We start from the raw sequence: 15035 nt of genomic DNA on the forward strand, positions 1-15035 counted from the left end.
AACTTAGCCCTTTTTATGAAGTGGAGGACTATACCATCACTAATTTGCCTTTGCAAAGCACACTTGAGATGTCTTTGTGCACTTCCCATTGTTGGTGTTATGTATCTGCATACATGAATCAGCAAATATTAAATAAACATGTAGGTATATGTTCTGCTCTGCACCATGTTTGTTACCTTTTTTTTTTTTTCCTGAAAACATCACCACCGTTTTAGGAAGACTTAACTCGAGATCTGAGTTGCTACATTGTTTTTGCTGCCAGATACAGAAAAATAAATCCAGGCCATATGATTGTTGACTGCATGGCTGTTATCCACCGGCAACCACCTCCCCGTGGTGACATCAGCTGAGGTGGGGAAACTATAATTTTATATTGCAGCAGTCACTTAAAGTGAAAATGAATGTTAACATTTCTCTGGTATACATATGCCCTAGTCTACATGTTTGTTCAAGGTCCTGGATTCCTACTGAGAAATGTCCTACTGGGGACATTACCGTACACATTTAGGGTTAGAATTGATGTTTCTATTAATAAGAAATCTTGCAAATTTTGCTTTGAAAAGAGCTATTTTTTTGAAGGTAGAAAATAAATTTTCTCAAGCACCCACTTCCTATTTTCAAAATATTCCTTTGCAATAGTCCTGAACACAGAGCAACAGGACAGAAACCTGAATTCTGTGTAGCTTCATGTTATTGTGAGCAACAAGAGCCACCTCGGTAACCGAGCAGTGTCCAGGGAAAGGAGCGGTTCAGTGAAATGGAAGCTCCCTATGTAGATAACTAGAGGTGTTAAAGGGTGTGTAAATGAGGGAGGGCATTTTTGTTCTTCAAACTTACCTTTATTGTGTAGGTAACTTTCACGCTCAGCCTGACCCTGCAAATATTTAGGTATGGACTTAAGGCACAAGTGTTACATGTCTTTCAAATATGAATCCCGATCCAAATATGAAAATTATTCCAGCACATCCAATGGCAGCATCATCTTGTTCTAACCCCAGGTCCCTTCTTTAGGTTAAGGTTTATTTGGAGACTGCAAGACACCCATCCCAGCAAGCACTGGATCTCAGGTAAAAGCCGTATGCATACAGCAAGACAGATAGGATGGAGCCAGACCAGGATGGTGCTGTTTGGCCCAAGTGCTTACAATAGGTACAGTACAGATATGTCTTGTCTGTATATGTGCAAGAGAACGCTCTTTTTGTGCTTCTACAACCTCCTGCTTCCCGCATCCATGGAGTGACACAGTGTACAAATGGATTTGAAGGTGTTGACTCCCTAGAGACATCGCACGTCCACAGGGACCTGCAAAGCTGGGTGACACTTCAGGACCTGCATTGTCCTTCTGGGGAGTGTAGTCCCCTCAGTTTCTGTATCTTGCGGACTACTACCTCTGACCTTCTCGGGAAAGTACTTGGAGCTGTACTGACGGAGGAAGCTCCCAGTACCAGCTCCCGGGCCCGTGTTCTCCATCTTTGCAACAGAACAGGCAGGGCTTGGTCAGCTCTGCCAGCAACAGTGAACCTGTGCTAATTGTAACTATCGTTAGCCCAAATCGCGCGCCGTAAGTGTAGCCTGGACGCTGCGCGTTCTGTCTCCGGTAATTCCATGTTCCGTTTAAAAAAACCTCTGGAGTGCAGGAGAACAAAAGGACCACAGCAGGAACCCCGCTGGACCCACCTCGTCCCTCAGGCGCCAGGGGTCGATTAGGGTGGGCGAAAACAAGCCATAAGTTTACTAAGGGCCGAAGGAGGAGGGCAGGGAAGCAAATCCCGAGGGATTTCACAGAGCTGCTGTATGAAGGCTCAGACAGCCACAAGCACTGCAATGATGAGGTAACTGCGCGCGGCCCCGCCCTGACCGCCGCTTTACGGAGCGCTCACGTGACTGCACCCACGTGACCGTGCTCCCGGCCCCGCACCTGCCGGCGAGGGGGCGTGACGGGCGGGGGCGGGGCCTCCGGGGCCGCCCCTCCCACCCCATCCCGTTCTTCCGCACCCCCAGCCCCGCCCTGCTGCGCACGCGTGAGCCGACTCACGCACCCAAAATGGCGGCCGCGATGGATGTGGACACCCCCAGCGGCACCAACAGCGGCGCCGGCAAGAAGCGCTTCGAAGTGAAGAAAGTGAGGCCCTGCCGGCGCGCTGCTCCGGCTGCTCCCGGAGGGACGGGGAGGGGCAGGGGTCGGCCTCGTGGCTGCGAGCGGGACGGAGGAGGGGGCGGCTACCCACTCCCCTCACGGAGCCAGGCGCCCGGTTCCGTACCGGCGCGGCGGGGGGGGCGGGGCCTGCGGGGAGCCCTGGCGTGCGTCCGGGCCAATGGCTGAGGCGGGCCGGCGCACGTGCAGCGGGCACTGACCAATCAGCGGGCGTGGCCGGCGGGGGTGGGAGCGGGGGGCGCTGAGGGGGCCGCGCCGGTCGGGAGCTCTGGCATTGCCTCCTTTCGGGCGCAGCCGCCGCGACGGGCCTCGGCTGCTCCGTGCCTGGACCCTCTGGGCATTTCGGGACGGGGAGCAGGGGTGGAGTGCTGCCGCCTCCCCGTCAACCCCGGCCGCTGTGGCCCAACCGCCCGAGTTGTCCCATGTGCTGTGTAAAATGTAAATGGCTGTCGCTGACTTTTTTCTCCATCGTCTCTAAATCGAGCCATAACAACGTGTGTGTAGTCAGAAAATGCTCTCCTGTCACCCTGGCTTTGCCTTCTCGCTGAGAGCAGCCATAATACCGCTCTTTGTCCAGTGCCACCAGTTTGTCAGCTGGATCGTGGTAATAGTCCGAACCTGGTCACGAAGGCATAGAGAAGTAGGGGGAGGCTGTGTGGGCTTGTGTTAAGGTATGATTTGAGGAAAAGTGATCCCTGAATTGGATATCAGTAAACGTTTCCAGGGGTTCCCACCTGTAGATGAGTTTGTTTGAAATGCAGCTGCCATCAGCGATGATGGAAGCCCCAGATCTGTGCATGGCTGCAGATCTGTGCAGGAGGAGGTGTTTGGGTGACATGATTGTTTGCCCTTTGGAAATAAGGACAGATGTAATAGCACATGTAAGGAGCAGGAAGTGGCACCGTTTATGTGTCAGTGGCATTCCTCCTCCCCAGCAAGGTACCAAGGCCTTTGTTAAGTGTGTGGCTCAGTACAGGTCTGTGGGTCATCAGAGCAGATCACAATGGGACAAGAGATTAAATACCTGAGTGTGTGTGAGAAATAAGGGTGCAGAGAACTTTTATCTCAGCTGCCTTGAAGTGTGGATGAAGTCCATGAGAGATGAATACCTCAGCCAGAAGGCCAGCTAGACTTGAAGTTGGAAGATGGGGAGAAAAAATGAGATGACTACTGATGCATGTCCTGAAAGATCTAGTAGTAGCGTGAATACTTTTTGCATCAGCACTAATGAAAATTTGAAGTGCTTATCGAAGTTGGTATTGCTTGTCAGTACTTGGCAATCTGCATTCCTCCTTCAGAGTCACAAACTGAGGGAAAGCAATGAAAACATTGAGATGGAAATGGAACACAGTAGAGAAGATTTACTATAGTAAAGTCGATACAATCATATACTAAAAAAATATAGAGGAAAAAAAATCTAGACTATTTAAGTAGTAAATGAAGATTATCCTGATTACCAATACGATTATCCTGGTTTGCTTTGAATATTGAAGGCAAGCCCATTTATTTAAAGAGTTTACAAAAGGCCTGATTATGGATTTTATGGGGAGGAATAAAAAGGCACTATGTTTTTCTGCATAGTGTGTCTTAAAGTCCTCAAACCCTTCCCCTGAAGTAACATGGGACAGTGATACTACTTTATATATATATATATATATATATATATATATATAAACAAAGTCTTTGAAAGGTTAATTTGGTAGTACTTTTAAATTTTTGTATCCAGCCTTGCTGATAGATCATTGCTTATTAACCTTTTGTAGAGGAGATTGTTCAGCAGTCTGCAAAGAGTAGAGTTAGAGATTTAGTTCTTGACCCCATCTGCTCTGGGGAATGATTACTAGAAGAACTGCTGCAAATAGTGGGAATTCTTCTTAATAAAATGGCATCTGAATTGGCCTTTCTCCAAGGGACTGTCCCTTCCATCAGAATCACGGATTTGGCATGAGCTGCATCCTTGCCTTTGGATCTTGAGTAGAAATCCAGACGTTTTCATTTGTTTCACAAAAAATAAAAAAAAAAATAAAAAAGGAGAAACTGTGAGAGTTATCTCATTTTTGAAGTGGGAAGGAGACATTGGGTCTGGGAGGTTTGTCAGAGGAATGTAACCTAAACTCATGATGAAGAGTTACTCCGGACTTCTGCATTTATTTTTTTCTTAATATCCTACTTTTCTATTTAAAAACATACATGGGCTCTTGAAGAATAACAAGGATTTCTGTGTACTGTAAGTTGAATCAAAACTGGTTTTTTTTTTTTCCCCCTCTCTCTAGTGGAACGCCGTAGCTCTGTGGGCATGGGACATTGTGGTTGATAACTGTGCCATTTGCAGAAACCACATTATGGATCTATGTAAGTAAATGGTTGGGAACACAGCTGACAGTTTGAACTTGTGTTCAACAGCTGAAATTTCCCCAGTCGAGGATATAGTTCAGCAAATGAAGCTTTCAGTTAGGAACTAAGTCTTCTACTCAACTCTATTTTATGTAACACTGAAGTCCTATAATCTACGTTTGTGACTTCTGTCACCACACTGCTTTTCCCCTCACCTTTTTTTTGTAAGGAGTAGAATCACTTGATGCCACATCAACAGACAAGATGATGTTGCTGAGTGTATTTTGGATGCAACAGAGAGAAAAAGAAGTAATAGTAAAGAGCCATGAGGAATTGAAATTATTCAGGGTCAACAGACATTGCTCACAAAGAGAGGTATTATATTTCGGAGTTGGGGATGTTGCTATGAGTATCAACTTTTTGATGCTACCCATGAAGCCTCAGCAAATCAATCTGACTCATCATTCCACAAAACCTACCTTGTCTAACTAAGTCAGTGTGTTCTATAGTAGGGGGAATTTTGTAGCCACCTAAAGAATTAATTGTTCATTTACAAAGGAGAGTAATCAAATCCCAAAATAAAAACCAATGCATTGCTACTATTGGTTTGATTTTATTTTTTTTCTTCCCCCCCAATAATCTGGATGGTTCATTTCTATCACGAAATAGGTGTGAATGCATGAAGTCACTGATTTCAGTCCTTTTAAGTATTGGTTATGAGAATAAATCCTTTTTTTCCGTCAAAACTGACAAGATACTGTTGGCACCATCTTGTTTCAGTCATGAGGGACAGAAGACCTTTTAATATACCCCAGACAGAAATTTTCCTATATTACTAAGATATGAGGATAGTGGAACCCCCAAAAACAAGCACAGGTACAACTGCAGTGCCTGGGGATGGCCTGGCATGATCCCATTGCAGTATTTTGTTGCACTTTGGTTTTATGTCGTTGGCCTTGGAACTACATCCAATGGTAACTTACTGTCAATAAGCCTGTGTGAAAATGAAATATGTCACAAAAATGAGACTTCAAGTTTATAGTAACAGCTGGTGGGAGATGCACAATGTATTTAAATACACTGTATTTAAATAATAATTACAAAACTACTTTCTGAAATTTTGTAGGGTTTTTTTTGGTTTTGGGGGTTTTTTTATAAAGAGAAAACACTGGTCTGAAAATGGGTTAAGCAAGGTCAGTTCTCTTCTTTGGGACAGATATGTTTATATTTTGAGCCAGCTACTGCCTATCCATGCCTCAGTTTATTCTTGGTTAAAGGGAATGATAACATTAAAAGGAACAGGGATTATGAAATATACTGAGATCCTTTGATATAAAGATTTCCTCTTCAAGTGCCTCTAACCAGTATCATCTTGGAAAGTAGTTTCAAAAGGAGGTGGACACTGGACTACTACTTAATCTGTCAGGTTTATAATATATTAGAGAGGAAAGCATGTTGCTGGCAGGCAAATGGAATTTCAAAGATTTGTTAGAATGTAAGTTACATTTATAGAAGTTACAAATATATAGAATAAATATACAGAATCCTTTAAATCAAGGTAATTACTCACCATAAGTGGGATGCATTGTAAGGTAGTAGATGCTGCTTTTTCATTCTATGAATCTACCTCAAAATTGATAGTGCTTTCCATGACAGACCAAATACAGTCTCATGTATTTGCTATTTTTTTTTTATAAATAGCAAATAGGACATATGGGGATGAAGGAGAGGTGTGGAGGAGCTGAAAGAAGAATGGACAGATGCTATTTACCAGTAATGAATTTTGTTTGTCGGTTCTTACAAACAAAAAAATTCAAAAAGTCCTACCAAAATGTGGGTGGGGATTGAGAGTGTGTAGGTAGGTTAGGAAAAACAGTAAAGGAAAAGGGTATAGGTAATTTTTTTTTTCTTTTTTGTAGTTGCTCAAGCATTACTTGTTATTAATTTGTGTATGAGCAGTGTTATGAAAAGCCTGGACTGCAAATGACAGACCAAAATTGACAGTATACAGAGTAGAAGGGATATCTAAATTGGTATTCCGAGATCAGTGTTGGCTCTGGATTTACTTACTTCCTTGTTACAGATCATTAATGTTGTTAAACAACCCTTTAATTAGATTTTCAAACATAAGATGTGAAGTGATGGCAAATTGAGGAAAAATTAATAGAATGTGCAGGGAAGAACAACACAAGATTCGATTTGAGAAGATGCAGGATACAAATGACTCCCACTCCTAGCGACGAAGGGAAACCTTGAGTGGGAAAACATTAAAAGAGTGATAAGTAATGCCAGCCATGGTAATGGAAGTTTGTTAACATTATTAAGTCAGGCATCAGTGTTAAGGTGTCCTGCAGTTGTCCTTGTGCATGTGCCTTATGGCTCGGTAATAATGTGGCTGAAGAATTCCCCCTGCCCTTAGTTTGTTTTGTATTCAATGTACAGAAGGAATGAGTGGATTTTCAGTGTTTTGGTTTCATTCTTCTCTGGAAAGACCCAGGTCCTGTTTAGACCTTACTTTAGCCTTTCTTCAAAGGCTTGCTCTCTGGTGCTGTTATTGCAACATGGTAAATTGAGAAGTGTTGCCTAAACATTGCATTTAGTATATTGGATTATCTTCAGGTCTTAAAATATGGAATGTAATATTGTAGTAAGGTGATTGGCATAGTTTTGAACTGCAGAAAATGTGCCATCAAAATACTGTCCCCTTGCTTTGACAGTGAGATGCAAAGTACCATGTTTGATATTCCAGCCTCACAAAATAGTTACCTTGCATAGAATCCAAAGAATCTCAGAATGCTTAATAGATTGAATATTTTTGGATTTATGAGAAGACTAAAAGAATGGAACTAAGGATATATAGTTGCTAAGTCATAAGTAGGACTGGAAGATGATAGCTGTGTACATGTATTTTGGGAGTGTGATACTAACAGCAAATACTGAGAGTCATATTGTAAGTAGAAGGAATCAGATGATGATGTGATATAGGGGAGCTTACAATAAGTATTTAGTAAAATCTGCAGATCATTCCTAAGTAACTGCAGGGAACTGCAAGGGGGAAATTCTTAAGTTTGAAAAAGTAAATTGAAGAGCTCATTCTGCATTCTGGGGTACTAGACTAGGCCAGAATAGGCTATGTCAGTTGGAAGGGACCTACAGCAATCATCTCTTCCAACTTCCTGGCTGCTTCAGGGCTGACCAAAAGTAAAGTGTTTTATTAAGGGCCTCTTAAAGACTGACAGGCTTGAGGCATTGACCACCTGTCTAGGAAGCCTCTTCCAGTGTTGGCCTGCCTTCTATTGCTTTGTAATGTCCAGACTAAACCTCCCCTGGTACAGCTTTGCACCATTCCCATGCATCTTATCACTGGATACCGGGACAGCTGCTCCTCATAGGAAGAGTAATAAATGTAGTTAAGTTTATTAGCCTGGTTATTTGGTTTTTCTGTCTATTTTCTGAGTGTGGTGTTAGCCAAACTGTGTGTATTTATTTATTTCTCTTCTTCCCAATAACTGGATCCCTTCATGACAGTTTTAGAAGGCAACATGAATAAAAAAAGGGAAACCATACAGTGGTTACCCTTGTTTAAGCAGAAACAGATTTGAAGAGCTCTTACGAAATTTACCAGTGCAGTGGGCTGGTTTTGTAGCTGCAAACAAAAGAGATGTACTTTACTTCTGTTTCCTCCTGTTATGGCTACTTAAATCCTGAGATACAGAAGATTTCTGCAATAGAAAATGTATAGAAAGTGGGACAGTTATGATGCCAGGATTCAGAAGCTGCCATTATATAAGATGTATTTCCATAACTCCCTGAGTTGAAATGCCTCCCTTGCATCTTTCACAATTATTTACAGGTATTTCAGGTTTTAGCTGTATCTTTCTGCCCTCACCTCCAGACACTCTGTCAAAAGCAAGGCAACAGAAGAGTTGTTCAGTATTCCTCCATTACCTGTTACTGTCTGACTCTTATTGCTTCTCTTGGATCAGCAGATGGTAAATAGCTTCTCTTTCAGAATCATCAGCTTTCATTCTCTGACAGATACTGTTCATGTGTTTTATTTCTTTGTTGATATATTGTCCTTTTCTGAAATGAAGCAGGTAGGAGACCAAAAAGTGGTTCAGCTTTTGGAAAGCCCTTTCTTGGCAGCCAAAGGTAGCAGTGCCAGCAGTGGTCTCCAGCCTGTTTGATGAGGGAGTTAAATTTGGGTTGGAAAGGGCCTTACGTCAGCACTAGAGGACTTCTCCTCAGCTATTTCCATGGAAGCTCATCTGTCCTCTTAAGTTTTTTAATGCTTTAGACTGTACTAGCTTGTCAGAGAATGTTTGAGTAAGACTAAAATAAATTTCAGTGATGCTTTTCTTCCTTTCCTAAACCACCTTTCTTCGCTCTCACTCCCAGTCAAAATGCAGAGTCCTTTAAAGCCAGAAACAAAAATTTATAATTGTGTTCCAAAGCATGCAGCTCCCAGGTTAGGGCCACTAACTGAGGGGGAAAAAAAAGACAAAATGACATAAAAATGGACTTCATGTCTAATATGCCAAATGTTTTGTTTTCAGCAGGAAAAGAGAAGAAACAAAATAAGCGTTTCTTGTGTGCTGGAGCATTTTCCTTGCTTTCAGCAGAGACTTCCTGAGCTAAACTTTGCTTATCCGTTGGACTTTTCTCCTTCAGATGAATGTTCTCACTTTTTTCTACTACTCCTCACCATTTTCTACTATTCTTCACTATTCAGTTACTTTACAGACTCATGCCAGGTGTTCAAAACTTAATATAATACACCCCATGATCATGAGTCTATACTGCAGTAACAGTAAAACTGTTGCATTGATCTCAGGTGTAAAATCTTGTGCAAATATCCAAAGTAATTGAAGTTCTTCGAGGGTCTTGAGCATTTTCCATTTTCTTAATCAGATTTAGTTTTATTGCTCTTTGTATTGAGAGCTTCAGGAATTAAGACATCAAACATTTCAGGTGTACTGGATTTTGTTCTCCTCTATAGGCAAGTAAGGGATTGAGCTTTGGACTTCTGCTGTGGTGTATCACACTGATGTAAACCACGATAAATACACTTTCTTTCAACTCTTGCAGAACAGCTATTGTTACTGAGTTTCCTTAGATGTCAGTTTTTGTTTTGAGTAGTTCCTCACGACTAAGGTTAACTGACCTCTCTCATATCTCAGAAAAAATGGGTCTTTATTTTATTTTTTTCCCTCCACACCTGAAAAAGCACAAAAAAATGAATAAAGGGATGAATAGGACAGAGCAAATACAGATCACATTTTCTGAGCCAAACCTGTGGGGTTTGAAAGTTTTTGAATCTGAGCATATTCAAGCTCACAAACAGTGAACATAGAATTAGAGCTCATTCAGACATCATCTTTGCCAGGGGAAAAAAATAATCTGCAAAACAAGAAAGCAGCAAGCCTGTGTGTTGAGTTCTAAGCTGATTGTCTATCAGCATGTCTTTTTAAATCATTAGGGCTTGACTCTTAAAGAAAGCATCCTTTAGCAGGAAGTAAAATGTTGGTCTCATAAGTTTGTGCTGCTGACGGTGGAGGAGTAGGAAATATCCTTTTTTCTTCTGAAGTTTCTTCTTGAGGTGGAGCAAAGTGAATTGTTCAGGCTCTAGAATGGAGAACCACATTGCAGGATTTATTTTCTCACTGCTGTTCTTCCTTCTTGCCTCACTCTCTCTTGTCTCCTTCATCCACACCACCTGACACAGAAGCCCAAAACATAACCCAAACCCATAAATAGTTGGGGGGTTTTGTGAGGGTGGGTACTTAGCTCCAAGGTATAAAAAGACTAAACCATAAATTTTTAAACTATTGTGTTGTTTTGGGGTGTACTTGCCTATCACAAGACTATAGAATAAAGACAAGCGAGCTCCAGATTACATGAGCAAAGTAAGTTATAAATAGAGTACATAATGTCTGACAAGACAGTGAATTTATATAGAGAGAAACCTGGGTAAGAAATTTATGTAGCTTCAACTGATCATGAAAAGATATCTCTTAAAATACAGGAGGAAAAAATTAAAAATATTTATCCTTGAAATTTGGGAAGGAGACACATGTTGCCAGCAGATGAACTATGTACTCTTGCCCTCTGCAACTTCAGAATACTAAAAAAGTAGAGGAAGAAGGAAATCACAACTAAGTATATTTTGGTCTGGTACTTTTGAAAAAACAGTACACATTAAACCACAGCTCTTGGCCCTTTCTGATGTAATAAGTCTCCCCCTGCCCTTATACTTGCTAATATGAAGAAATCTATCACTTGGTGTTGCATGCACATCTTCTACTCCCGTGTTTATCTGTTTAATCTTTGTTTTCACAGGCATAGAATGTCAAGCAAACCAAGCATCGGCTACCTCTGAGGAGTGCACAGTTGCATGGGGCGTCTGCAATGTAAGGAAAACTGTTTTATTACTGAGCTCATGTGTGGTGATGCTATCCCCCTTTTCTGAAGACTCGGGACAGAATGAGTTCTATGAAATGTTTCACGTAATCCACCACAAATAAGAACTTCAAACTCTGTATGTTTAGTAGAATTTAGAAAGGAGAGAGAGAAGAAAGTAAAGTGAAAGTTGGAGAGATGTAAAAAGGAAGACACAGAAATGAAGGGAGGAAGATAGACCTTTACATTTTATTTTTTTTTAAGAATAATAGATCTTTCATTCTGAGCATAATTTTTCTGATCAAGGTTTGCCAAGGAACTATGCTTTTTTTTTTTTTTTTCCCCTGGTAAAAGGATTAATTGGATGTCAGCATGCTTGATTGGTCTTCATGCAGGCTGATTCAAGGAGTCAGTGTGAGGTAACTACATGATTTGCTTCCAGTTTTGGAGGAAAATCAAATTGATACTAATGGTTTGTCTCCAGCTCTTCCAGTGTGTTGCCATGTATGCTCCTTTGTACATGGTCCCACCAGCACGTGAACTCCAAACTTGAATACCTCTTAGCTAGCCTTGGCCTGAGTTGGAAGATAACATTTTCCATAATGAAATAACTTCCTCTGTTCAATCCTCACTAAGCTGTGGGATCGAGTTACAGCATGATAATGCTGGAACAAGATTATAAATGTTGCAATTCTGTTTGCGGAGGACAAGAGCAAAATTTTTAACCATGTCAGAATATTCTAGTGTCAAAATTATATTGTTGTGTGCAAGAGTTACCACAAGTGGAACCTTGGTTTTAAGTAGCTGTATGGAGTATTGAAAAGGGTGTCCTTATTAAACACAGAGTTGGTTTTCTTCTTTCTGATTTTCCAAATTCCTTTTTATTCAGGCTCTGGTTTCTCCTGAAAACTGACAGAAAGCTTCCTTCAGCATGTATACATTCATATCATCCCTGCTACTCACTCTGAAATCCTCTTTCTTTTCTTTCTGATTATGCTTCTTACCAGCATCTGCTCTGCCAATTTTAGCAGCTGCTAAACTCTGCGCTCTCTCCTTCATCAGAAGTCAGTCAGTTGCCACTGTGTGCCCTGTGGAACAGGCTCCCTGCTGCCATTTCACTAATATTTCTCCCCTCTCTGAAAATGTGGATCAGTTCCTTGGTGTTTACCAGCGAATTGGCTGATCAGTCCTCCCCACTTTTGCCAGCAAACACTTGCTACTCTCTACTTGCCGTGGTAACTTTCACACTGAGATATCTTCGTATGTTCTGAAATGATGGGATCTGAACTTTGTCTTCCAGCACGCTTTCCACTTCCACTGCATCTCTCGCTGGCTCAAAACTCGCCAAGTATGTCCACTGGACAACAGGGAATGGGAGTTCCAAAAGTAGGTATCCTGCACAGATGTCAAGATGAAAAATCCAATTGTCCTTCTGTTAATATAAATGATCAGTGTAAGATTTGTGGGGCTGAGGGCAGAGTTGCTGCTGGGAGAGGCTTTTTCCTCTGTCTTGCTGTATAGGGACCTTTCCTTAGCCTCCTGGTGCTAAATGAGCTCTGAAGGAAGTCCAAACAGCTGTGGGGTAAGTGGGAGCTGTTAAAAAATAGTGATTTCTATTGATGTTCCCTCTAAAGGATGGAGAGCAGAAGAGAAATGGAATTCACTAAAAGTGGAGCCTCAGGGGAATGCTATACTGCCGTTTGAGCAATTTAGGTTTAGAGAATTACCTGAATTCAGCTGCTTGGGTTCCAAAGTGTTTCTGCTGAGGTGCCAGACATCTTACTGGGCCCCTCTGTTATCTTGGTGATTTCGTTTATAACTCAGAGCCTCAGAGATTGTTATAGCTGATTTCCTAGCATCTGGAAATCAAGTGTCCATGTAACCATTGCTGCAGCTTAGGCCCATTTAGTCATAATTTCTATATTGGCAGACCTTTGTATTTTTCAAAGGTCTGTTTTTAGAATAGTAATAGGAGATCAATCAATAGATTTTTGAGGCGTAATTGTTTTTTGAGAAGTATTGAGAATAGTTAGGAAGTTTGCCTGACACTCACTTTGTTGTGCACATTTTATCCATTAATCTTTTCTTAACTGTGGATTGTCCCTCTCCCCACCTCCTTTATTAAAAAATTACATTAATTTTAATCAGAGTCCAGATGGAAACAAAGCAAAAAAGATAAAAGTATTGAGGATTGTCTTTGGGATCTGGTTCACAGTCAGTTGCGCAAATCATCATTAACATGGCAACTCAAGTACCATAGTTCTGATACTAAGATGTTTTAGTGAACACACAATGAAAATTAAGTCCATAGTGCCTGGCTAGTGACTTAATATTGCATGGGCAGCATGATGAGAAATGGAGACATGAATTAATGTCTTCTGATGCATGCTCAGTGTTACTTCCAGGGCTATGACAAGCTTTGGCCTTGTTTTCATGCAGGACATATTTGAACTGGGATTCAGGGCAAAAGATGATACTAAGGATCTCTTGCACATGGTATTGTGGATTGCTCAGGCTCTCTTCTAAGTGATGTCTGGATAGACTTTTAGGGGAAGTGAAATGTGGAGAACTTCCTAAGATTTCCCTAACATAGCATTTTACCTTCATCCCATTTACATGTTAATTACCTTGTGGCAGAATGAAAATAAATCCACCCAAATCAGCACTACCATGAATTGTAATTCTTAAAAAGTCATTAATATATTATCTATTTGCAGGTATGGGCACTAGAGAGATGGTCACCACGCTTCTCGTTATGTCATCAGACTCAGTTGTTCTTGTCACTATGGGTTTGTTTTAGCAACGTGGAAAGTCAGTAATGTATACGATTCTTCTTTCATCCTAATTTCTTTGTTGTACGCCACTGAATAAAATCTTGCTGGAGCTTCCTGTCAAAGTTTTTTGTCCTGTGTTCAGGAGTGGGCAGTTGGAGCATGAGGGAGGGGAATTATCTGCAGACCAGGGACTTAAGCTAGGCTTAATTCTTTATTTAGCTGGGCAGTGCTTCTTGTTGCTACGCCAGGCTTTTGGCTGAGTTTGATCCTACTCCCACACAACTGAGAACCACACCTCTGGCTCACCGAGGTCAGCGTTAAACTCCACCGTGTAGTGCGATGGGTGCAGGACTTGGCCTGGCTAAGAGTAATTTGTGCAATAGCATTTCATGTGGACATGCTTTCTTACAGCTGAGTTGAAATGATGATCTATACAATTAGGGGTTGTGTCATCATTAGAAAGTACTCTCTTGCTTCTGCCCTTGCAGAAGCTTCCAGCAGAGGAAATTTTCTCCAACTTCCCAGTTCCAGTGGTTTAACCTTGGGGAACACTGACTGTTACTTTTTGTCAGTGTTCATAAAGCACTTTCATGTGTCAGGTGAAAACAAATAGAAACTTCATGTGCTAGACTGGCTGGAAAGCTAAAAGTATGCAGTGTATGTACAAACTAATTTGTGGTTGGCTTTCTACTGGTATTTTTCCTAGTTCAAGACAAACTGGCCCAAAGTTGTTCCTCTGAAAACTATATGATGTTCTGTTTGGTGTGTCTTCTACCAAATGGCCTGGTATCCTGCTCACAGCATCAAATTTTGGCCTTTATGTCAGAAGCCTCAGCAGAGCTGGGATCTCAAACAAGGTCCAAGAAATTCTTCCAGCTACAACAGGCTGTGTCCTTTTGTGCCAGCAGTGGTAGACATGGTAGCTTTCTTTCCTTGGCTGTTCATGATGCCACCTTTGGATCAACACTTTTGCTAGTTATTGAGGATGGAAAATTTGATAGCTGATGCTAAACATTAGTGTATTGTAGCGATAGGGGATAAAGATGGTCATTGACAGAGCCAAAACTCACAGGTTTTTCAGTAATTGCTGGGGCTTGCTTTAATCTGCAGCAAGTAAATGTCAGGATTATTTTGTCAGCTGGTGTCAGTGCTCTGAAATGAGATGGTTCACTGTTTTCCACCCTGAAGAAGAAAAGAGGAGCAAGTAGGATCAGGAGAGTTTATAGACAGTTTATTTACAAGAATTCTTGGTAGAAAGTCCATCTCAAGTTTGCCAGTTAGTTTTGGTGATGGAGGCAGGAATGGAACAGAAGAGAAGGAATGGAACAGATGATCTCAACAGTAGTCAAAGTATTCATCCACGCAGCAGGGTG

The 15035-nt window shown here is 41.6% G+C and overlaps 1 protein-coding gene across 1 annotated transcript; it reads left to right on the plus strand.

Moving 5' to 3' along the window:
- Positions 1-1990: 1990 nt before the first annotated feature.
- RBX1 (ring-box 1) lies at positions 1991-13784 on the plus strand. Its single transcript, XM_027663203.1, has 5 exons — positions 1991-2122; positions 4429-4507; positions 10829-10899; positions 12189-12274; positions 13606-13784. Exons 1-5 carry the CDS (start codon positions 2045-2047, stop codon positions 13616-13618), a joined length of 327 nt encoding a protein of 108 aa, XP_027519004.1. The 5' UTR covers positions 1991-2044; the 3' UTR covers positions 13619-13784.
- The last annotated feature ends 1251 nt before the right edge of the window (positions 13785-15035 follow it).

This window comes from Corapipo altera, unplaced genomic scaffold (assembly GCF_003945725.1).
Source record: "Corapipo altera isolate COAL_440 unplaced genomic scaffold, ASM394572v1 1, whole genome shotgun sequence".
Lineage (NCBI taxonomy): Eukaryota > Metazoa > Chordata > Aves > Passeriformes > Pipridae > Corapipo > Corapipo altera.